At 42.1% G+C, this 24,777-nt stretch overlaps 1 protein-coding gene across 2 annotated transcripts; it reads left to right on the top strand.

The window, feature by feature from the left end:
* Positions 1-39: 39 nt before the first annotated feature.
* Positions 40-24,504, top strand: Wdr3 (WD repeat domain 3). Of its 2 annotated transcripts, none has more exons than XM_041638020.1 (27): positions 40-81; positions 2,033-2,235; positions 3,249-3,458; positions 4,561-4,679; positions 5,728-5,806; positions 7,341-7,436; positions 8,293-8,406; positions 8,591-8,692; positions 9,242-9,339; positions 10,366-10,470; positions 11,064-11,294; positions 13,337-13,430; positions 14,659-14,760; positions 15,851-15,936; positions 16,064-16,199; positions 16,901-16,957; positions 17,778-17,878; positions 18,024-18,135; positions 18,272-18,406; positions 18,658-18,708; positions 19,097-19,162; positions 19,605-19,697; positions 20,100-20,147; positions 20,733-20,776; positions 22,394-22,522; positions 23,597-23,690; positions 23,924-24,504. In XM_041638020.1, exons 2-27 carry the CDS (start codon positions 2,065-2,067, stop codon positions 24,077-24,079), a joined length of 2,829 nt encoding a protein of 942 aa, XP_041493954.1. In that variant the 5' UTR covers positions 40-81; positions 2,033-2,064; the 3' UTR covers positions 24,080-24,504. The 2 variants fall into 2 exon arrangements, with proteins under 2 accessions (XP_041493954.1, XP_041493955.1); XM_041638021.1 differs by lacking the exon at positions 40-81 and adding an exon at positions 261-510.
* The last annotated feature ends 273 nt before the right edge of the window (positions 24,505-24,777 follow it).

Here is a 24,777-nt window from a genome sequence, read left to right as displayed (position 1 = left end):
GAACGCCGGGCGGAAGAAACTACCAACCGGACCGGAAGGGGCGGGTCCGAGGGCGGTGCTGCCTGCTGTAGCCTCGTGGAGGTAAGTGTTGCTGGCTGGTTGAAGATTGCGGGGAGCGGTTCCCTACGCTGTGGTGCTCTGGATGGGCGGACGCAGTGGAGGGCTCCGTGCTGTGCGCACCAGGGTGGCCGGGGGGGGAGTCCTGTGTCCGCGGGGGAGTCCTGTGTCCGCGGCCGTTTGCACCACAGAACCCGGAGTCCGCCCACTGCTCCGGAGCTTGCGAGTGCGAGGCCGCCGGAACTGCCTTACTTTCCTGGGGTTGAGGGGTGGGGGGTGATATGCAATAGGAGAGTAGGTAAGGGAATTACGTGAGAATGACAAGGTCGGAGGAAGGGAAACGAGAAGTTATTTGAAAAATACGCGGCTGGTTAAAGTAACTGGCTCCCTGTGGATCCTGCATTTGGCTAACAGCTTAGCCCTTTATAACCCTGGGCGGTGCATTTGAAAAGGGTAAGTTGAGGGCTTCTACGACTTCGAAGGAAAAACACGGAAGTGAAGTGCTAGGTAGCAAACTGTGGAGCAACTCAGTGATGACAATCTGGGAATAAAAGTGCTGCGCAGAGAAAAACGGATGCTCTTCAGGGAAACAGTCAAAGGAGATGACAGACATAGAGACGTGTTTAGCATGGTGATTAGCAGCAAAAAATATGAAGTTAGGTTGGCTATAATGGAGCATGGCTTTGGCGCTTCCTGGTTGATTTTGAGCTACTTGTTCAGCATCCTTGTCTGTAAAATGGATAAGAATAATTGTCTCTTCTGTTACTTCTGTTATCGAAGAGAATTTTTGTGACACATTTTCAATGTACTAGACACTTACTGTTTTGCTTCTGCTAATGAAGGTACTGCATGTTGTTAAAGAACTGCATGTGTTTTGCCCAATAAATCATTTACTGTACTTCTGGAGCTCTAGCCTTGCCACTATCTTTTTTTTTTTTTAATGAGTCAAAGATTACTAGAAACTCTAAAACCTTAAAGTAAAATGAGATGAGGGATTTAGGAAGTAAGGTAGTCCTGTAAGGTACTCGAGAGGGGGTGCTCTATAGATGCTTGGAACTCTTCATAGACATAGATACATGGACCTAGATATAGAGATGTGGGAGTCCCCGAGCCCCAGCGTGCTGTATGCGTTCTCCACTGATAATACTCCAGAAGGGTATCTAATGGGCAAGTTCAGTTAAACTGGAGGAATAAGAATAAATGCAGAATTGATTTTTTTTTTTTGAGCTAGGGTGACAGTCATATGTAGCCAAAGCTGTCCCTGGACTTCTTATGGAGCTGCTGAGATTAAAGGTGTGCACTACCGCAGATGGCCCATTTAGCACTGGCGGTCGAACCCAGGAACTCTATAGTATGCTAGGCAAGCTGAGCTGTATTCTTAGCCCTTTGTCTTTATTGGCTTAATCTCGGTTCTCGTGAGAAGAAAGTGAAGCTGGATTTACGGTCATCTTTGATGCAACCATTCAGCCTAAGCAGACTGGTTTCAGTGTCAGAATTTTGATAGCGGTTGGCAGGGCAAAAGCGAGTTGTGTGGCTGCCTTGAAGCTTTCGTGTTACGTGTTAGAGAGGTGATTGTGACAGTAGAAACTCAGTGTAAACAAAGGAAGGTGTTGCCACTCTTAGGGGCCTGGGGCATCTGAAGTCCTTGACATGACTGTTCACATCAGCGGGCCACGGTTCACCCAGGACTTCCTCTGTTCTACACACAGGTTCTGTCAGAATTTGGAGTTCATGGAGTCCAGCTAGGCTGACCCTGAGCTCCTGGGATCTGTATCTCCGCCTTCTGATTGCTGGGATCATATACACATTTCTCTGTGCCTGGCTTTTTGTATCGGTACTAGAGATCATACTTGTATAGCAAGTACTTTACCATGAACCAAGTTATTATATGCTTTTGACCACATGAGATGGTTTCTGTTTGTTAGCCTTCCAGAACCAATGTACTGCAAAAACTGAATTTTGTTTGTATTCACAGATTACCTTCCCGGTGGCTTCAGACGCCTTAACATGGGGCTTACCAAACAGTATCTCAGATATGTGCCTAGTGCTGTCTTTGGCTTGATTGGCAGCCAAAAAGGTAACATTGTGTTTGTGACACTTCGTGGGGAGAAAGGACGCTATGTGGCAGTGCCCGCCTGCGAACACGTTTTTATCTGGGACTTGAGGAAAGGCGAGAAGGTGAGTCCGAAATGAGGAAGTTGACACTGACTTTGGTTGGGAAGAGGCCTGACTGACCTGCCCGCATTAATTTGTGTGAGAGCCCTCAAGTGATCATGTCCGTTTGCTTCTAGATAGCTAGCACCAAACTCTGCTGGATTCTGAGAATCTCAGCCCAACAGCTTGCTTCTTAGCTGTCGTCTGTGTTAATTGTCATAGGCCATTATTGTAGCTCTTACTCACTTCTGCTTTTGTTTACAAATTCTACTTTTCAAGTTCTGCTTGTGTGCACAGCCAGTCGTATAATATTAGGATTTCAAAAGGACTGTTATTCCACTGTGTGAGTAGAGTACAGAACTCTGCTTTGACTGTGACTGAGGTTGTTCCTTTTCGCTAAGTACATGGAGGTAGGTATTTGATTCATCCCTGTTTACTGTGTGACTCCTAAGAGGTGAGAGGATGGATAGATTAAGTAGGTAGGTAGGTAGGAGGATGGATAGATTAGGTAGGTAGGGAGATAGATAGATAGATAGATAGATACATACATACATACATACATACTTGTTGCTACCCAGATAGGTACGTAGGTAGGTAGGTAGGTAGGTAGGTAGATAGATAGATAGGTAGGTAGATAGATATAGCTAGATAGGTGTTGCTACCCAGATAGATAGATACAGACAGACAGCAGACAGACACGCACACTTGTTGCTACCCTTAGCCTCTTGGGATGAAACCACTAGTGCTATAGTGCCATGAGGTTATGTTAAAGCCAGGCTGGGTTTATAGCCCTTTATGAAAATACACTAAAAGTTTGGTGACTTATTTCATTGTCTGCATAGTTTGCATGTATCTACCAATGTCAAGCTTGAGAGTAAATGGATATCTTTTAAAGATCTCGTTGTCTCTGCTTGTAGATTTTATCATTGTGCATCCGTGACTGTAAACTGTTGGTACTCACTGTGTTACTGAAATCATGCCCACGCCGGTGTCTTCATGCATGCCTCACTCCTCTGCATTGGTTTTTATGATTTCAGATCCTTATCCTTCAGGGGCTTAAACAAGAAGTCACTTGCTTGTGTCCTTCCCCAGATGGACTGCATCTGGCTGTTGGCTACGAGGATGGGTCCATCCGAATCTTCAGTCTCCTCAGTGGTGAGGGAAACATAACCTTCAATGGACACAAAGCAGCTGTCACCAGCTTAAAGTACGATCAGCTGGGAGGCAGACTGGCTTCTGGGTCCAAGGTGAGCCTCGGAGACAGGTGTCACACTGTGTAGAAACAGGTCATTCATATCAACCACATGAACCTGGTGCACAAAGATAGTGCACAGTTGGGAGAAATAGAGTGAGGAAGATGGGTTTGCATGGGGGAGGGAGTATGCTTCTTATTTTCTGTTGTGTTTTCTGTGAAAAAAAAAAGTCTGAATAATGAAAGAATAAGACAGAGGTCCTCTGGAACCCATCATATTGTGGAAGAGCTACCCCAAACTATAAAACAGGGGACGGTGAAGGAAAGATGGTAATAATTGCCAGTGAATTCTGTAAAGTTAATATTATTCCTGTGTTTTTGAAAGTTAATGAGGTAGAGTCAGGCATTCTGGTGCTCACCTTTAATCCCAACAGCAAAAGATAGGGGCACCTACATCTCTGTCACTGAAGGGAAGGAAATTGGCTGTCATTTCCAGAAATGTGATAATACCCAGATACACAGGTGGGAAGCTGGTCTTCTCATGCATGTCTTTGGTAGTTGTATAGATAGATTCAGTGTAAGGACTGCTTTAATGATGTGAATCTAAACTGTAAAAATAACCATATCCTTTAACCAAGAACATCAGACTGTAGTGTTTATATGTACTAAGACAAATGTACAAGGATTTATGCATGTGAAATGATCCATATGTATAAAATATAAAATTTAAACTGTGATACTAGAAATTAGAGTACAGCTGATTTAACTATCAAAATGCATTAAATAAGAAGATGGTTATAAAGTAAGCACATAGCATGAATTCTGTTTTCCTCTTTATTTTGATATGTGTTTTTGATGTGGGGTCTTACTGGACTGTCCAGCTTTTCTCCCTCATAGGTGGGACTACAGGGGCCTGTTGCCGTACCTAAATGTTAGGAAGATAGCCCTGAAATCTCATGCATTTACAACTAGAACAATGTAAACCAAAGTTTTTGCTCGTTATTCCTCAGTGAAAGGGTAGGCTGCTGCCTAGCCTGCTTTCCTAGTTGTACAGGACAGTATATGGCCTCTGTCGCGATTGAGTCCCATTATTTATAGCCTTTGGCCTTTTGTGGTAAGAAGAATGTTTTTTTCTTATGTGTTACTTTATCCCTAAGGATACAGATGTTATTATCTGGGATGTGATCAATGAGAGTGGCCTCTACCGTCTCAAAGGACACAAGGATGCGGTCACACACGCTCTGTTCCTACGAGAAAGGAATCTGCTAGTTACAAGGTAAAGACGATGAATTTCAGAGTTTTGAAGAGTTGGCCTCGCTGCTTGTTGCTCCCTGCTGTGCTCATGCAAGTGTGTCGTGTGCTTCCTCTCGGGCTGCCAGCTTTCCCCCTTCTGCTTCTCAAATGCTGGAGTTTTGCCGTGAGTCACAGCATTTTGAAACTTTCTTTTCTGATTCTCTTGTCGAGTGGGTGTTTGTTTTCTAGATCTCTCGAAGGCAGAATGCTAAGCTATGTGTTTAGTTCAGCCTGCCTTTTGAGGGAAAATGTGTCACAGGCATAATCAACATCTGTTAGGTTAAACCATTTGAAAATTTTAATTTTGTTATGTTAAAAGAGATCAAATATTGTCAGCTTTATATGGCCCAGCCCACTGTAACCACTGTAAGGCGTTCACTCAGGAAAGACTAAGAGCATAAGGTCTGTCAGGCAGTAATTAGAGAAACATAGTGGCTCAGGAAGAGCCCCAAGCTCTGTCCCAGTGGAGATTTGTTAGGGGAATAAGAACAAACAGGGTTTGAGACGGATGCTAGAAGAGACTGACCTGATTCTGTGGAAAACATTACGTTAGTCAACTTTAACAATAGGTTACCTCAGTGTTGTCGGATGGGAGAGCTGCAGTGGGCACAGAGACCGTGTGAGAAGCTGCTGAATTAATGCAGGTTGGAGGAGACGTCCAGGTTTTTACAGATGTGGATTAGGAGTCCAGCTTGAGACACCCCACAGAGGAGGTGTTTTCAGTGTGGAGAAGCTAATGTGGGTGACAGGGAGCTGGGAGGTCGCAGAAGATCCTGTGCTAGAGAGTGGCCGTGCTGTAAGTGATGTGGGCGGAAGGCAGATGGGTCGTGTGTTCTGGAGCGCAGTCACTTCTGTGTGTAGGAGGGAGCTCCTTATTTTCACGGGAGAGTTGAGATTCTTCACTTTCCAGGGCACTCAGACTAGCTTCCAACATTCCTGCTGTGTTATTCTAAAACAACAAATGAGTTGCTCACATCCCTGTTAGTTTAGTGAATCTTCCCAGTAAGATTCCTTTCCGGTTTTTCTTTTAGTGGGAAAGATACTATGGTAAAGTGGTGGGACCTTGATAACCAGCACTGCTTCAAAACAATGGTCGGCCACCGGACTGAGGTACGTGGGGGCTCCAGAGAAGTGTGACAAAGCAAAAGGCAAAAGATGGTTTCTCCCCTGGCTTTTCTTGGCTCTTCTTACTGCTAATACTGATCTGTGTGCTGTCTTGAGAGATAGTGAGGTTTGCTGGGAAGAAGCAGTGGCAGATGTAGCTTTTCTGGTCTTGGTGGCTTACAACCTTTGAGTTCATTATTTTAAACTCACCTATGACTGTTGTATTAGAATTCTCTGGAGGAACAGAACTTATAGAATGGATATATATGTATGTATGTATGTATATATACATAAAGGGGATTTATTAGAATGACTTACAGGCTATGGTCCAGCTAGTCTCAACAATGGCTAGCAACCTATAGAATGCTCCAAGAATTTATTAGTTATTCAGTCCATGAGGCCGATGGCTCAGCTGATCTGTGAATGCCAGGATCTTGAAGAAGCTTTAGTGCCAGTCAAGGGATGGATTTGCCAATGAGAGTGAGAGCAAGCAGGCAAAGAGAAAGCAAGCTTCCTTTTCCCACGTCCTTTATATAGGCTGCCAGCAGAAAGTGTGGCCATATTAAATGTGCATCTTCCCACCTCAAAAGATCTGGATTAAATGTGTATCTTCCCACTTTAAGGATCCAGATTAGAAGCAGATCTTTTCATTTCAAATGCTTTAGTTAAGAAAAAAATCCCCAACGGGTGGTGGTGGCACATGCCTTTAATCTCAGAATTCAGGAGGCAGAGGCAGGTATATCTCTTGAGTTTGAGGCCAGCCTGGTCTACAGAGCAAGTTCCAGAACGGACTCCATAGCTACTGGGAAACCCTGTCTCAAAAAACAAAAAAAAAAAAAAAAGAAAAGAAAAAACAGAAAAAAAAAAAATCCCTCACAGCCTCACAGGTGTGCTCACTCATTTGCGTTAATTCCAGATGTAATCAAGTTGACAAACAAGAATTAGCCGCAACTGTGGATTCATTTAATGATATGTGAATTGCCTTTCCCAGACGCATACATAGAGCAAAAGGGTAGTTTTATGTTTACCTGAACAAGATTTATTCAGCCAAGTTCAGAGGATAGTTTAAATATCTTTGCCTTCCTTTATGTCAGGCATTCAAAAACATACTTGTAATAATGAAGGATTCTAATAAAGAGAGTTCTATGAAAATTTATTGGGAATAGTATTGCCGTGTCACCACTGTTTAATTCTTGGATGCTAAAGGCTGAGGATTATGAAGTAGACATTAATAAGGCATCTTTTATTTGCCAGACATTGCCCAAAACAACTGAGACCCCGAATCGTGGATTGTGCTCAGTACTTGTGTAGCTATTATCTGAACAGGACAGTAGGAAAGTAGAGAAATCCTAGTAGCACATGGACAGTTTCCCCACTGGAAAAGTGCTTCACTTAGTGGGTTGGGAAAGCTCTCCTTAATACACTGTTCCTTAGATTTGAAATGCCAGAGGGAGTTCAGGATAGTGAATGTACACTTTTGCAACACTTCATTTTGCCACTTGGAGTATTAAAGACTAATCAAGCTGTTTTTTATTCCTAGGTGTGGGGCTTGGTTCTGGTTTCTGAAGAAAAGAGATTAATCACTGGGGCTGCAGACAGTGAGCTGAGAGCCTGGGATATCGCCTATCTGCAGGAGGTAATGACTGTGTTCAAATCATGGCCAATTGCATGTTTTCACAGTTCATCTCATAAACATTGAATCAGATGAAATAGAAGGAATTCTTACATTGATGACCTGAGTGTTCTAAACAAGACTTTTCTTCATTGTGCATTCTAGCTTTGGTTTATTTAAGCTGAAAAGAGAAGATTATGGCTTAGAGCTTCTGGTAATAATGTTGTTTAGGTTGTGGAATTTTAGCCTTGTATTACTGGACCTATGGACATATCTGGGTGGACTTTAGAGGTCTTCCTCTTCAAACTACAGTCTTTGTAGGATGCATGCATTTTTTGTACACATATTCTCAGGAGTCTTACAGTGGTTCTCAATTTATGTGTGTGGGGGGGGGGCAGTTGTAAGCTTTAGGCTTAGTTGGAGTTAGTGTGTAGCCATACATCCAGTAGCCATTGTGATGGGTTTTATATATCCTAGCCTAGTGTCTGTTTTTCCTGTGTTTAAGGAGAAACTATAATATACCTTACACTGCCTCTGCCAGTACCAATACCAGTGGCAAGCTTTTGCTCTAGAATATCTTTTTTCCTACAAAGAGAAAACTTTGAAGTTAAGGAAGAGTTGTGCCATTAGTTTTTAGTACTATTGTCTACTCATATATAGTCCTCATACTATGGAAAGTCAATGGAGATTGTATAATCAATAGTGTTTTGTTGTATATAATGCCAATTTCTAATACATTCTGAAACTTGTCCTGACATTGAGGAAGTTTATCAGAGGTCACCAGTCAAGATGTAAGTCGTTGAGAGGCTTCTAGGTCATTGGGGTTAAGAGTCATACCTGAGACATTTGTAACTTTTATTCTTCCATCTTTATAAATTAGATTGATGACCCAGAAGAACCAGAGCCCAAGAAAATCAAAGAGTGTCCTAGAACACAGGACACACCTGAAGCAGAGGATGGCGCTCTTGAGGCGGATGAAGCATCTGAAGAAGATGTAATCCATTTTGTTTCTTTGGTTGGACTGAGTTAGTCGGGCAAGAAAGGGCAGATTTTAGGTTAACCATCTCCAGTATCATTTTAGGGGATGTTTTGTCACCTATATATATTAAGTTCATGCCTTTTCAGAGGCTTTAACAGAGCAGACGTTTAACCCCCATGTCCACTTGCTTCCTCTGTAGCGCATCCTGTCCTGCAGAAAAGCTGGCTCCATAATGCGGGAAGGAAGGGACAGAGTTGTGAGCCTGGCTGTGGACAAGACTGGCCGGATTCTTGCGTGCCACGTGAGTACCAGGCTTAGAGAACAGTCACACTGTTCCCTCTCAATTTTAGTGTCTAATAATTCAGAAAATGGGTCTGGAATGATAGCTCAGTGGACAAGTGACGCACTTGCAGAGGACCTGGGTTTGGATCCCATGTGGCCTTTTCACAACCACTTGTGACTCCAGCTTTGGGGGATCTGATCAGACGTCCGACCTCTGCAGGCACCTCCACTCTTATGCACATACCCACACAAAAACACACACCATATAAAATTGAATTAATTTAATTAAAATGAGTGTCTAATGTTCTCGCATAGCATTTATAACATGAACGAAAGTAACTACATTTGTTATTATTAAAGACCACTTATTAAAGGCTAGCTTTTCTCGTCAATGTTAAAGGCGCATGATTTATAGGCGAGACAACAAACCCAGAGAGATGAACTTGTTCGTGATGATCCAGCCAGTAAGGGAAGACACATAAATGTTGCTGTTTCATTCTTGCAGTGTATAAGCTAAATTGTAAACTGCCTGTCTTAGACTCACATTGCCTGCCTTTTGCCTTTCTAGGGAAATGATTCTGTGCTTGAAGTATTTTGTATCCTTTCCAAAGCAGAAATTCAGAAGAAAATGGATAAGAAGCTGAAAAAAGCTAGAAAGAAAGCAAAGTATGTTTTAAAAAAAATAGTGATAATAAAACATCCTGGGTAGCCATATATTATAGAAAAACTGACTTTTAATGAAAACACTGGCTTGATTACATATTAGAGCTAAAAACTAGAGAATTTTTGGTTACTGGTACCACAAGGTTTGAATTTTTGATTCATACTTCTTTTTTTTCAGGGTGAGGTTGAATGTTTATTCAGGGGGTTATGGAGGAGGAAGGGTGAAGGGGGGGACAGAGAGAGAGAGAGAGAGAGAGAGAGAGAGAGAAGGGGAGAAGCAGAGAAGTGGGGAGAGAGGCAGAAGCAAAGCTGCCTCTCCCAGAGGAAGATGGAAAAGAGCCATACTTCTTTATTCCTAACACACTTCTGAGTCATACTAAGACCCTCACAGAAATAGACTGCAGACTCCAGGCACACTGGGAATATCTGTGCAAGTATCAGGGACATGCAGGCAGGCGATTGTGCAGCCAGCTGGCCAACCAGGAGCAGAACCCAAGGACTCCAAGTTCCCTAAGAGACACTCAAACAGTGTCTCAAAGTGGAGCATAGTTGAGGAAGACAGGCATCCTACATGGGTATCTGGCCTCCACACACTCAAACATACCACAGAAGACCAAAGAAAGAAGAAAGTCTTTAATGAGTGATTTATCAAATTTAAAGGTGATTTTTAAAATCATCAAATGTTTTAAGATGTGTTCTGGTTCACATAACAAGGTCCAACTAACTGCAGCTTAGAGACTGGCTGAGGAAGTTCTAGAGTTAGCTAGAGAAGTTCATCAGGAACACCTCAGTGCAGAGACTTGGGTGACAGAGATCGCAGGAGATGATATGGGCCTGTTGCATTCCCAGTCTGTTTACTAAGGGTGACCAGTGAACTGTAGTCTGCTCAGCTCTCAAGGTAACCCTGGAAGCCAGGCCACTCCTCCAGCATCATCCGCTTGTTTGTTTCAGGACCAGAGTGTCGGTCGGTAAAGTGAGAATCTCCTGGAAAATTGATAGGTGATATTTCAGGTGTGTTTCCCTTTCTAGGCTGAATACTGACAGTGGGGAGGAGGACCCAGAAACTAGTGTCTCAATGACTCTGCAGGATGAGATCCATCGGGTGGCCAATATCAAGACTTCTTCCAAGATCAAGTAAGTGAAGATTTAGTGTCTTAAGTATCCCTGGCATGTCAGGATATTTGCCAGTGTGTGTGTGAATTAAATTTGAAGATGGTGATCATGTCACATTCACGAGCCCACATGACCATTTTTTTATTATTATTTATTGATACTTTCAGGCTGCCAAATATGTGTCAAAACGAAGAGCTGAATGCAGATTTCATGTATTTATTTATTTATTTATTTTTTACTTTAAAATCCTATGCTGTGGGTCTCTGGGATGATTCAGCAGGTGTAGGGAAAGGTGCTTGCTGCCATGCCTGACAGCCTTCTTTGGTCCCTGGGGCCCATGTGGGAGAAGAAGAGAACGGGCTCCTTCAAGTTGTCCTGAGCTCCACACGCATGTGGCCCATATACATGTGTACACACATACACATTCAAATAAGTAAAAGCAATAAAAAATTTTAAAGCCTGTGCTCTACTGCTGCTCAATACCCAGAACAGTATTATATCTAAAGTTCTGTGTGCACGGTTAAACCGTAGATTGACATAAGCTTTTCTTAGGAAATGTTGACTTCATGAGCCAAGACAGTAGCTGGAATGTTTGTGATGACTCTGCCTTGCAGATCCTTTGACCTGATTCATTCACCTCAAGGAGAGTTAAAGGCAGTCTTCCTGCTGCAGAATAACCTGGTGGAATTATATTCACTCAATGCATCCCTGCCGACCCCTCAGCCTATCAGGACAAGCAGGATCACCATTGGAGGCCACCGCAGTGACGTGCGCACTTTGTCATTCAGCTCTGATAACATAGCTATGCTTTCAGCCGCAGCTGATTCCGTTAAGATCTGGAACAGGTCTGTGAATGATTCCTGTACCTCCATTGAGTAGAGTTGCCTTTTCTTTGAAATGTTTGTGGTACTCTTGATGATTGGCTTTTATTCTCAAGAACCTAAACACGGTTCAGTTAAAAGATCAATTGGTGCATTTTGGCGTTGGTCTATGGAGCTTCTATCAGATTTTGGTGTGGAGCTGGTGAGACTGCTCTGCAGGTAAAAGTACTTGGCACTAAGAACCTGAGTTTGATCTCTGGAAAGTGGGAAGTGAGAACTGGCTCTTGCAAGTCTTCTTCTGTCCGTGTGTGTGTGGGTGCGTGCATTGTGTGCGTGCGTGCCTGCGTGCGTGCCTGCTCCTCTCCATGAATAAAATGGAAAAATAAAATTAAAAAAATTAAATTTGGAGTAAAATAAGCCAAGTTTTTCCTTCCTTTGAAGCTTTGGCTGCATTTGGCTAGAAGGAAGCATGCAGCCAGTGCACCCTCATATCTGAGTCTAGATGCCATCAGAAGTCTCTCTCACACTCTGCCCTCCTTCCTTTCCCTAAGACCTCGGGTAATTCAAATACTCTAATGCTGATGGTGTTGCTTCCTAGTTCACCATCTAGAATCGTATTCTGTGTGTTCTCATAGAATGTTAATTTAGCTAATTTAGTGAATCTCTACTAATTACGTTTGTCTATGTCCATATATAGTAAACAGGAAGTACGTAAGGCCAAGACAAGTATAAGAGAGCATACTCTTTTTACAGAACCCCCCTCCCCCAGCTGGGGTTTCTCTCTGTAATAGTCCTAGCTGTCCTGGAACTCACTCTATAGAACAGGCTGGCCTTGAACTCAGAGATCTGCCTGCCTCTACCTCATGAGTGCTGGGATTAAAGAGATGCACCACTACTGCTCAGCCTTACAGAAAAATTTTTATATAGACTATACTAAGTATAAAAATTAGTAACAAGTTGGGTGTGGTGGTGGACACCTTTAATCCTAGCACTCAGGAGGCAGAAGCAGATAGATATCAGTGAATTGAAGGTCAGCCTGGTCTACAGAGCGAGTTCCAGGACAGCAAGGGATATTACACAGAGAAACCATGCCTCAAAAAACCAAACAGAACAGTAAGTTATTAACAGTGTTATATGCTGTACACGATGTGCTGCACTTTACATAAATTTCAGCTCAGGTTTGCATACATCAGCTTCACTAAAAAATGTAAGTACACATAATGCACTTCAATGGCAAAAAAATTGTTTTTAAAAATTTATTTTTTAAGTGTTTGTGCATGCCTGGAGCCCATTGGGGTCAGAAAAGGGCATTGGGCATTTGTATACCCTAGAACCTGATTACAAAACAGGCATGAGCTGCCATGTGAGTGATGGGAATCAAACCCAGGTTCTCTGGAAGAGCAGCAAGTGCTCTTAACCACTGAGGCATTTTCTACTCCATTATAGTCTTAACAGGACTTCCAAGTATGTGGTATATCGTTGACGAAAACATTGCAAAGAGGTGTATGTCTGTCTACATTTGCTGATTGAATAAATGTTAACATTCTATTAAATGAATTTGTGGACTGGAGTGAGAACTCAGCAGTTAACATCACTGGCTTCCTTTACCGAGGACCTGGGTTCAATTCCCAGCACCCACATGGTAGCTCACAACCATTTGTAACTCTAGTTCCAGGAGATCTGACACTCTCTTCTGGCCTCTGAGGGCACTACATGTCTGTGGTACACAGACATCCATGCAGGCTAAATATGCATGTGCATAAATTAAGAGTAATAATAATAAAATTAATTTTTAGATATTGGTAAAGATAAGACAAGACATTTCAACCTGAAATTCTAAGCTCTTCTCTCCTAGGCCTTGGAGGCTGGGCTCTATGGAACCCAGCCGATACCTTGCTTTCCTCTGCTTTTGTATGGTCTCTTTTGTGACTAAGATGAATGTAAGCCAAGAGTTAGACTTGTTTTTTGTCATGTCAATCTCTATGTGTGGCTCAGTGCACTGAAACACGTACTTCTAAGGTGGGAAACGTTGCTTTATCGTGAACTCATGTCCCTTCTTCCCGCAGGTCTACCCTGCAGTGTATCCGCACAATGCCTTGTGAATATGCCCTCTGCTCCTTCTTCGTTCCTGGTGACAGGCAGGTGGTCATAGGAACAAAGGTAAAGCTGGGCTTATTTGTCAGCAGCTCAAAAGATGTTCAAGAAGTTGGATTTTTTAGAACATGTTGGTAATTAATTTATTAGAGGTAGATAATTTATTGACCTTTTTGGTGTTTCTACAATTTTATTTTCTTGTTTAAAAAAAATCAAATCATCTGTCAAATTACAAAAAAAGGCATTAAAGTCATTGGGGTAACTGCCATCAGCATTTTGATGATTATCCTGACATGCATCTTATAAATGTATGTAATTATGTTTAATTGATGGTAAGATATATTAGTTGCAAATAATAAAATAAATATATTATCAGGTTTGACAGAACATGGTATTCTAAAGCCATGACATCCTGACCAGGTCTTTATTCTTAGATTGTTGTCAGTTTGGGACAGCCATGATACGACATGGATTTGGATTCAGATTGTCTTCCAAACCTCTCAGAGAATGCTGCTTCACCTGTAAAGCAATGATGGCATGGCAGGGCCCCATACTCCAGCACTTAGTCTCTTTGCAACCTTTGAAAGGTTCCTTTAGCCCTGTTAGCCTTACTTTGGAGTGCAAACAAACAGACTGGTCCCAGCGAAAGCAAGTAGTGAGAGCAGAATGGAATAAGGATTTAGGGTCATGTGTTGGTCTTGAGACAGAGATTTTCTTTGTAGCCCAGGCTGCCTCAAACTTATGATTCGTCTATCTTAGCTTCCAAGTGCTATGACTGGATTCAGTTGTGGGGTGTTTTGAGAAGTATTTTTAAGCTGGGCGTTGGTGGCACACACCTTTAATCTCAGCACTCAGGAGGCAGGGGCAGGTGGATCTCTGTGAGTTCTAGAGTTCTAGGCCAACCTGGTCTACAAGAGCAAGTTCCAGGACAGGCTTCAAAGCTACAGAGAAACCCTGTCTCAAAAAACCAAAAACAAAAAGAAATAAAGGAAGGTTTCCATTTGAATGTGTTTATAGCCATGGTGTTTCCCTTTTGAAGTGTGGAACCAGTGAAAGCAGCAGAGTCAAGAACTGCAAGGTTGTACTTTCCATAGCTGTGTATGAAGGCAGTTCAGCCAACATTAACTCCATGTTTCAGTGGGTAGCAGTCTGTCTTCAGATAAGGAATACAGACAATATTTAGACAGGATCCATTTTCTGAGCAGTTGACCTGTGTTGTTGCCTTTCTAAACTCTGTGGGCATGAATCATGAAGTTTGTAGATGTGCTCTTTACAGCTCTGTTCACTTTCCTAGACTGGAAATCTGCAGCTTTTTGACCTGGCCTCGGGCAACCTCCTGGAGACAGTAGCTGCCCATGATGGAGCTCTGTGGTCCATGTCTCTTTCTCCAGATCAGGTAACTGCAATGGACTTTAAAGTCCTAGGCCTTGGCACTTGGGCTGCTCTGTCTAGTGTTGTCTCAGAAGGCTCGCCTGTGTGTCTGATCTTTAGATTTCACAGAGATGTCATTTCACACCTGTACGGTGAGTAGCTTCCATTGCAAAACTGAGTAGTTCAGCTGTTGATTCTCAGTAGCATGGCTTATGTTTAAACATTGGTTTGTGGTACTTTACAGAGGGAAACATTTTCTGAACACATACAGAGGATGAAGTACACTTTGCCCTTCCCGCTTTAGTCCAGCAATGACTAGAGAAATTATTTAGCAAATATTTGAGCCCGATAGCTCGGTAATAAGTGCTTGCATTCCTGGTGCTTCCTCACCCGGAAAGCTGCACGTTGAGCCTAATCCAGGTGCTGCTCTGATGTTTTGAGTTTGGTGGTCTTAGGTTCTTTTTTTTTTTTTTTTTTTTTTTTTTTTGATAATACTTTGGCATTTATCCAAATATTCTCAATGATAGCAATTCTTTATCCACTGAAAGTATGTATTTTTGGAAAAAGTAAATACAGAGTTTAGTGTAGCCACTGACTGTTAGGATAATGTACATGTGGGTATGTGTACTATGAGATGGGACAGCAGAGACCGCAGTTGATTTTTCTGTATTTGGGAAACCCTTGCAAAGGTGCTTAAAGCAGGGACATTGCAGGAATGGTGCGTATGTTTCTGAGGTGAACACTGGAAACGGACTACTCACTTGATACATGTGTATTAAACTAATCTTACTGCTTTGTAGCAAATTTGTTTGGCTTCTCTCTTAGGTGAAGTTGAAAAAATAGAAATAAAAGAAACGCCATCCTATACCTTAGAGGCTTTTCTTAATGATGGTGACAAGATGTGACCTAGGACTTCAGCAATCATGCCTGTCATTGTTAGTCAGGGCTGGAATTGTCAAATGAGGTCTGGCAGCGCCCCAGTGGGGCGTGGGTACACTTTTCTTCATTCTTGTCAGCCTCTGTTAAGTAAAGAGAGTTTGAGGCTCTTTTGATGTGTGCTCAGCAGAGTTTTGGGGCTACACTGGTTTTTAACTGACGTGTCATTTAATTTTCAGCGTGGCTTTGTGACAGGTGGTGCTGATAAAACTGTCAAGTTCTGGGACTTTGAGCTGGTGACAGACAAGAACAGTACCCAGAAGAGGTGAGCGGACGTTTGTGTGGGGCTTTGGAATGAAGGGAGAGCTGTCATTGTGTGTCTCTGGGTCAGGTTTGGAACTGTGTCTGTGGAGTTCTCATCTGTCACTTCTTCCTTGCTGCTGTCTGGGTAGACTTTCTGTGAAGCACACCCGAACCCTGCAGCTAGACGAGGATGTCTTGTGTGTCAGTTACTCCCCCAATCAAAAGCTGTTGGCTGTGTCGCTGCTGGACTGCACTGTGAAGGTTTTCTATGTTGACACTTTAAAGGTACAGTGGTTCTGGCTGGGAATCATCTTTCTGTGTGACCTTGGAATTTGGGATGATCTAATGTGGCTGTTTTGTTTTAGTCAATTTTTATTGTGTTACACTTTCTTATTATCTCTTAGATGTCTGTTCTCTAGTGAGAGAAAGAAGGGGAGTGGATCTGATGGGAGGAGAAACTAATCAGGATATTATGTGAGAAAAGAATCTATTTTCAGTATAAGGGTAAAAAATTGGACGATACCCAGCAATAGTATATTTCTAAAAATATGTTTATCAGAACTTAAGGGTATTAGAGACACCAATTGTGTTACAGAGTTTGTCGTTTGGTTTAAAACAAGCTCTAGTTCATGTGTTCAGAAGATCTGTAGACAGAAAGCCCTGTCCTGTCATAGCTAACAGCTTTAAGTTCGACTAATGGGTCCCATACCCAAAGTCTCAGGACTGCACTGGCCTCAGAATAATTGTCTCAGGGATCCATACTGTGTGGGCAGACTCTGAGGTGTAAGTTTGGGGGAACCTGACTTTCTTCACTGAGCTTTAGTGTTCATGACAAATACATGTAAGGTCTGCATAGTAGACACAAGTGATCTTAGCAGGCAGCCCAGAAATGTGTTTAGCATTATAAATTTATATTTGGCACCATGTGTAACCACTTGTATTTTGTAGACAAACATGAGTGATTTCTATTCTTTCTTTATGCTTAGTTTTTTCTCTCACTGTATGGACACAAACTGCCTGTTATATGCATGGACATCTCCCATGTAAGTAAAGTTTGTGGGTTGTCTTCTCCAAACCAAACGCTTCTCTCAGTTCTCAGTGTGCTACTTGGTTGTTCAGCACTTGCACCATTCTGTTGAGTTCATTACCCCTTCCTCCAAAAAGTCACAAGTCTGTATTCCAATCATAGCATAAACACTATCTAAGTCCTCCAAATTACCCACTGTGATTCTGGCAGGTTGCTGCTCTAAACTCCATGATTAGGAGACCATCCTAAAACCAATGGCTTTACAGCCAGCGTCCCTTTGCTGTAGGATGACATTGGTGAGGATTTGAATATAAAATTCTGCTCTCTATAGTCTGTCGCATTTCCCCCTAATGACTACAAGTGAGAATGTGTATTTGAAAAGTGTCTACTTTGCACCAAAAGGGAACTAGTGGAGCCCATAGCTGTAAGATCCTTGTATTAACACAGCCACTTGAACCTAAGCATGAGAGAATAGTGGTGGGGTGTGGGATAGAAGGCTAGGTCATAAACCTTCTAGTAGGGTCTTTTCCAGCCGCGTTTTCTCTTTACTTTTCCTGCTCTCTCCACAAATCTCATTCCAGAGATGAGAGGGCCCCCTTTCTTATTTAACTGAATGAACAGATAGCTGACGTTAAGCACAGCACTGTTGCATTCTCCTGTGACAGGGTCAGAGTTCATACCAAGCTCTAAGAAGCTCTAGAGGTCCGAGCACGGTATTCTGGGTAAAGAAAATTCTTGCCCTATTTTAATGTTTTTAAAGAAATGAGTTAAATGTTCTGCTTAGCTTTTGTCTAGTTTAATGAAACATTAAATAATATGTTGTTTCTGTGCCCTAGGATGGAGCGCTAATAGCAACCGGCTCTGCTGACAGAAATGTGAAAATCTGGGGTCTGGACTTTGGGGACTGCCACAGGTCTCTCTTCGCACACGATGACAGGTGGGTGTAGTCTTGGGAAAGGATCTATTGATGGTCTCAGGTAGTGATAAACTGAAAGTCCCAGGGAATAGGCATTTCCAGCTACTGTAAGCATGCCTAGCTTACTGGCCTGGCATTCCTGACACCTACCTCTTTCCACTCTTAGTGTGATGCACCTACGGTTTGTACCTAAGTCTCACCTCTTCTTCACCGCTGGGAAGGACCGCAAGATCAAGCAGTGGGATGCAGACAAGTTTGAGCACATCCAAACGCTGGAGGTAACCCTCGCCTGCTATGCCTGATCAGTGCTTTTGGAACTTTCTGTGAATGCTTACCGTGCCCACTAGCATAAGCAGGTAGTAAATGATAAGTAAGTTGTAATTCCTTGCGTCGGTTTGGTTTTCCATTGTCCAGGGGCACCACCAGGAAATATGGTGCTTGGCTGTCAGCCCCAGTGGAGACTACGTTGTATCAGCATCTCATGACAAGTCTCTGAGACTCTGGGAGAGAACGAGGGAGCCTCTTATTCTTGAGGAAGAAAGGGAAATGGTAAGACCTTTAAGTTTGTTTTCAGGTCTGATGGGCATAGCTTATAGACTGTCCCTGCTGACATTTCCTGTCCAGTGCAGTCACGCTCACACAGGAGGTGTTTACAAGGCCAGAGCCAGCTGTTCCCCACAGCCAGGTTGACACAGGTGCCATTGGCATCCTGATGCTCTCAAAGAAGCCCTTTCCACTGCTTCCTTCGCTCTGCAGGATCTGTTTTTCCCTCAGTATAACTTCTGTGTGTCTCTTGGCAGCAAAGGGAAGCAGAGTATGAAGAGAGTGTGGCCAAAGAAGACCAGCCAGCAGTAAGTCAATCTTTTGGGGATACTGGAGTTGCTTAATTTCAAGAACTTATAATGAGAGAGGAACTGAGATTAGATGCCAGAGGCCCTGCCAGCTAATGTAATGTTTTATTCAGTTATAAAGTCAGTTCTGTGGCCAGCTTGTATGAAGATTCTCATCATTAGATGCCTTCTTCTTTTTGGAATGAAACTTTATAAGAAATTATAATTATTGAGCAAAACAAAGATTTAGATAAAAAGATTGAGAAATTGGATACTTTATGAACATTTGCAGGATAATGCTAATGATGATACAAATAAAACATTTAATATTGTGCCTGTCCTCAGTGGGAGACAGTGACTGTGGCATTTTTGTACAATACCCATCTCGTTATTTCTTTGTTTCTGGCAGGTTCCAGGAGAGACTCAAGGTGACAGTTACTTCGCTGGGAAGAAAACGATTGAAACAGTCAAAGCAGTAAGTTGGCAGAGTGCTGTATCATCTTGTTAAGAGGATTCTGACTTTTTAGTAAAAGCCTTACCCTATGCCAGCCGCATAGCCCTGGGTGGCACAAAGGCACCAGTCATCACCTTTGTCTGATGCCCTTGGTCTACCATCTGACCAGGTGTAGCTCTTAGTGAGGAAGGCGCGTCTCCTCCTGAGAGTACACCTTTGGTGTTCCCAGGAGCTGCTCTGGTGTGTCCCGACCAGTGTGGTCTCATCTGAGCCTGGTATTTTGTCTCTTTCTTACAAATTAAAAATAAGGAAAAATACTGAGACCTGAATGCTGCGTTGCACTCTAACTGGCATGTCTTTATTAAGCCAATTCAGCTGTCACTAGCCAGGCCTTCCTGTTTCTGAGTCGTGGGCCGGTGGGTGTGTGTTGGAATGATCTCTTCCTTTGCCATCTTCTATGTAGGCTGAGAGGATCATGGAAGCCATCGAGTTGTACCGAGAAGAAACTGCAAAAATAAAAGAACACAGAGCCATTTGTAGGGCAGCGGGGAAAGAGGTGAGCCTGTCCAGCAAGTTATGCTCTAGGGAATCTTTACAAAAGAATTCTGAAGGTCATTTCAGATTTAACTGTAATTCACGGATTAAAAGAAGTAGAGGAACTATGGGAGCAAAGAGGCTTCTGTATAAACAAGGAAGGATGGGAAATAACAGACCAAGGTGATGACTATAAATGTGTGTTCATACATGAGTTTGCAGAACAGGATATCAGCTTCAGATCGTTAGATAAAATGTACTCAATTCATCCATCCATTCAGAACTGCAAGGCATGATTTCTTTTTTGGTATTCCTTTTGGTGTTTGGATCTTTTTCAAAGTTTTAAAATACCACTGATGTTCCATCTGCAACAAACTTCGTCAAACCTATTTTTAATGACTGGGGCTTAATAACTTCTTCATAGGTTCCTCTTCCTGTCAACCCCATCCTGATGGCTTATGGCAATATTTCGGTGAGTACAATGTCTGTTTCTCTCCTTAGTGGTTCAAGGGTTAACTTCAGATACATGAAAGGCATTGTGATTTGGGGGGTCTTTCCTGCATCTTGGTGTCTTCTAAAATAGCTTGTGTCTCAGAGGGCTACTGATGAAGCCAGCTTCCCCAGGAGGTGTGTGTTACACCAGCCCGCCTCTTCCCCAAGGGGTGTGTGTTACACCAGCCCGCCTCTTCCACCTTTAAGTACATCATTATGCTCAGAATCACAACCTCTGAAGAGGTGTTCGTTTAAATGAACTCAGACGTAAATCTTTAGAGGACCAGTTGAAGAAGGGAGGAGATGTAACAGGAGAATATGTCTATCTAGGAATTGCTAATTGTTGGCTATTTTACTTTCATGTCTTGTTCATTATAATAATCTTAGAAGATCTTCGTGGTATAGATATGAAATGGTCCTAGCTTACAAGGACGTACAGCCAATAAAGGAAATAACTTAATTATAACCCCAAATCTGGCTAACTCCAAGCCCTCACAGCCCTGCCATGTTAGACCCTGGTGGAAAGCACGAGAGATTCACTAATGCTGCTGTCCTTCCTTCGTAGCCTTCAGCGTATGTGTTAGAGGTCATTAAAGGGGTCAAGTCTAGGTAAGTCCCTGTGCTGCTGGAGCTCCTGGGAGAGTCATGGGTGTCTGAGAGGGGAGTAGACGTAGGAGCTGATACTCACCTTCCTTTTCATTTTGTCAAAAATGTAATGGAAAACAATTCATTCTAATACATTTTTAGGGGGCTGGAGAGATGGCTCAGCAGTTAAGAGTACTGAGTCCTGAGTTCAATTCCCAGCAACCACATGGTGGCTCACAACCACCGGTAATGAAATCTAGTGCCCTCTTCTGGGCTGCAGGGATACATGCAGGCAGAACATTGTATGCATAATAAATAAATAAATCTTTCTTTTTTTTGAAATACATTTTTAAGTATAAAAAACAGGAAGCTGCTGAAGTATGAAGGATATTTTAAAGGACAAATATTATAGGTAATAAAATAGTAAAGAATCAATCAGATGCCACCTGAGAACCTGTTCTGTTGTGTATTTGTTCCACTTAGTTTGTGTGTATACACAATTGGAATCGTAAACGTACTAACGAGTTGGGCCACTCATGCTCCAGGGAATCACTGTATAGGTTTGTGTCTTATTCTTGCTCACATTGGCCTTGAACATTTGTTCACATTATTAATATTTTTCAAAAACACATGGGGTTGTTGAGCATTTCCTACAGTACAAGGAAGTATCATTGTTTGCTGCATTTCTTTTTGCTATTATCAATGATGCCTCAACAAACAAGTTTATATATGTGTCTGTGCTCTTATTAAATATTTTAATATCCTTTTAACATATTCATTTGATTAAAAGTTACAGTCAACAAGTATGTGAAGTTTCAGTTGGTCTTCTTTCTTTGTGTTCTGGGGTAATCAGTCTGATTGGTTCTTAGAATTTGAGATACTGAAGTTTATTTTCCTAAATTGTACATGTAGCTCTCATAAAAAAGGAATAAAGACTTCTAAGGATAATACTGAGCTTTCACTAAAGGAATGTAAAGGGAACTTGATAATGGAGTGCAGTAACCCATTCCAAGATGGGAGGGTTCTGTTCTGAAGGGTGAGAGTTCTTCAATTAAGGAAGAAATTTCCTATCTGAACTGAAATCCTCTTAAGATTTCTAATTGGAATTGACATGGTACTGGAACTCGTTTTAGAAGAAACAAAATTAAAATGGTTAAGGAGCAGTGTGCGAATCACTCAATCGCACAGTCATCATTATAAACTCTAAAGCCCTGAAATACAGATGCACATACATACTGTACATCCGTATACATACAGCCAATATATGCATAGAGTATTCACACACTATGCGTATATATACATGTGTGTGTATATACACACACACATACAATACATAAATTCAGTGTAACAGTATGCGTGCATGTATATCGTGAGAGAAGCATCATGAAGTTGGAATAGAAGGGAACTTTCTACATGGCTTTGTGAACAATTTTTCTGTAATACTTATATTTTCCTCATTCAGGGACTAAAATACTACCTAAACAGGTAAAATATTATATATGAAAGATGTTTAGAAGAATCATTTTGAGTGTAGGTGAATATTAATGGATAGAATCTACTCGAATATAGAAGCAGGAAAAACAGTAAAGGGGAAGATGGGTAGCTGATGGTCTGAGGAGTGCGGTTTTTGTTTTTCCTCAGTGAGCTGGAAGAGGCTCTGCTTGTGCTGCCCTTCTCCTATGTCCCCGACATTCTCAGCCTACTCAACGAATTCATCCAGACGGGCACAGACATCGAGCTTCTGTGCCGCTGTCTCTTCTTTCTCCTCAGGTAACGTTTTCACAAATACTGTCTATTCAGCCAGACTACCTCTGTTGTGGGCTAGCTGAAGCTTGCACTGCTTGGGGATTAAAAGTTCCTTGTTTCAGTATCAGACTGTTACAAAATAGTGCTTACCTTTAAAACAAGGATCGCAGTGACCCACTTTTCAAAGTCACATGAGACCTAAGCTGCAGCTCAGGATGCGGTCTACAGTGATGCTAGGTAGCTTGTTCCCTAGCCAGTTTACTCCATTCATTTTGCTTTTAAACTATTGAGCTTAAGCTGAGCTTTGTGCTCACAATATTTAAAGAATAGCCAAATAATTTCTCTGGGTGTCTGCAGGAAATGGAGGGGACACAGGAAGGGAACTAAAGGACTTACAAATACTTAAACAGATACTTGGTGAAATGACTTAAGCATTTGATTTTGCTTGTTTTGAGACAGGATCTCGCTGTATTTCCCTGCCTGCCATGTAACATGTAGACCAGGCTGGCCTCAGATTTGCCTGCCTCTACATTTTGAAGGCTAGGATTGCAGGTATATGCCACCATAGCTGGCCTTATTAGGTTGTTTTGAGGCAGGATTTCATTCTAGCCCGGGCTGACCTTGGACTCACTGTATAACTAAGCTGGCCAAATTAATAGCCGTCTTGCCTCAAGGCAAGGATTAAAATGATGATCTACCATGAGTGCTGAGGTTAGAACTCAGGTCCTCATGCTTGTATGGGAAGCACCTTACTCACTGAGCTATCTCTCTCTCAATCCCCATGTCAGTTAGCATTGTTTCTTAGATTCCATCTTGTCTCTAGAGATTTCCATATTCAGGATTTCTCTGGTTGTGTGGTAGATTTCTGAGAAAAGATGTGTATGTATTATCAGGTTTAGTATAGTATTTTTCAAATTATCAGACTGACTGGTGGGAAACTTAGGTGATTTTTGTTATTGTTTTTGTTGGTTGGGTTTGTTAGAAGCCTGTATTTTACTCTCATAATGGTGAATTGGATCTATATCTTGTCATAGTTTACTGTTTCTAGGGGTGATTGGTTGGGCTATGTCCTCTCTGCAGCATGACTTTTTCTTTTAGGATTCACTTTGGCCAGATCACCAGCAACCAGATGCTCGTGCCTGTAATAGAGAAACTAAAGGAAACAACTATTTCAAAAGTCAGGCAAGTCCAGGTAAGCGTCTGTTACAGACATGTGCTCTAAAGGTGACATATGCTAGGCCCTGTCTGTCACAACACCAGACATAACCCTCTACTTAGGGTTACTTTCTGTATTAGTGTAAACAGAACTTTTAAAACACTAACAGCAAGAGTCCTTAGAGAGGGGAAGAACTACAACACATTCTCAAAAGCCTCTTGCATTAACAACAGCAAAGAATTTCATTTCCTTTCTATGTTCCTCGCTAGGATGTCATTGGCTTCAACATGGCGGGTCTCGATTATCTCAAGAGAGAGTGTGAAGCAAAGAGTGAAGTGATATTTTTTGCTGAAGCTACTGGTCTCTTGGAAGAGAAGAAGAGGAAACGAAGAAACAGGAGGAAGATGATTTTAACGCTGACTTAGCAACTGAAAGGCTGTGGGTTTTCCTGCTTCCCCTAAACTCTAAGGAACATGTAAACTAAGCTGTGGTGGAGTTGGCATCTTAAAAATACCAAAAATGATTGTGTTGTACATCTTCGGGTTCAGCTGTCAGCCGAGCTGAAGAAATCCAACATGGCTGTGTGTTCTGGCTCCATCCTTTGGACTGGGCAGATTTAGTTTAAAAATCTGTGTTCTTCAGAATTGAGCCTTTATATTGTAACAAGAGCAAAAAAATATTTTTTGATTGTGTATTTGGTTTATTTGAATTGAAATAGGCATTTCAGAAGTGTCTCATATTTATGGCAGAGTATTTGTATCAGAGCTTTTCCATTTAAGATAATCATGTTTATTATTGACCACTAACTGAAGAACCATGAACTAATAAAATAGCTTTTTCATTAAAACCATTTCAGATGTCTTGGTGACTGTCTGTATAATGGTGGGTAGGGTCTGTTGTAAATATGTCTGTCTACATGGTAGAAATTTGGGGAGGTAGGGGTGTCTAGAAAAAGATACCTCGGGGTCTGAGCTTTTCTTTGTGGGGAATTTATATCTTCTTAAGATAAGGACGAGAGGGAAGGCCATGCTGAGTTTGTCTTCCAAAATTTGTGTCTAATGGAACCTGAAATGTGACCTTGTTTGTAAAATGATCTGTGAATATAAAGTGTTTGAGGATGAGG

This window comes from Microtus oregoni, unplaced genomic scaffold (assembly GCF_018167655.1).
Source record: "Microtus oregoni isolate MIOR12 unplaced genomic scaffold, Mior012 000054F_ref0000373, whole genome shotgun sequence".
Taxonomy (NCBI): Eukaryota; Metazoa; Chordata; class Mammalia; order Rodentia; family Cricetidae; genus Microtus; species Microtus oregoni.
Note: the sequence above shows the minus strand (reverse complement) of the source record. Positions and strands in the feature narration are given on the sequence as shown.

What these genes read in the sequence shown, in the direction of transcription:
- Wdr3 (XM_041638020.1), top strand. Translation starts at nt 2,065, where the DNA reads ATGGGGCTTACCAAACAGTATCTCAGATATGTGCCTAGTGCTGTCTTT. An exon ending in GACTGGCTTCTGGGTCCAAG is followed by an intron (nt 3,459 to 4,560) that starts GTGAGCCTCGGA and finishes TTTATCCCTAAG; the next exon opens with GATACAGATGTTATTATCTG. An exon ending in CCAAAGAAGACCAGCCAGCA is followed by an intron (nt 18,709 to 19,096) that starts GTAAGTCAATCT and finishes TGTTTCTGGCAG; the next exon opens with GTTCCAGGAGAGACTCAAGG.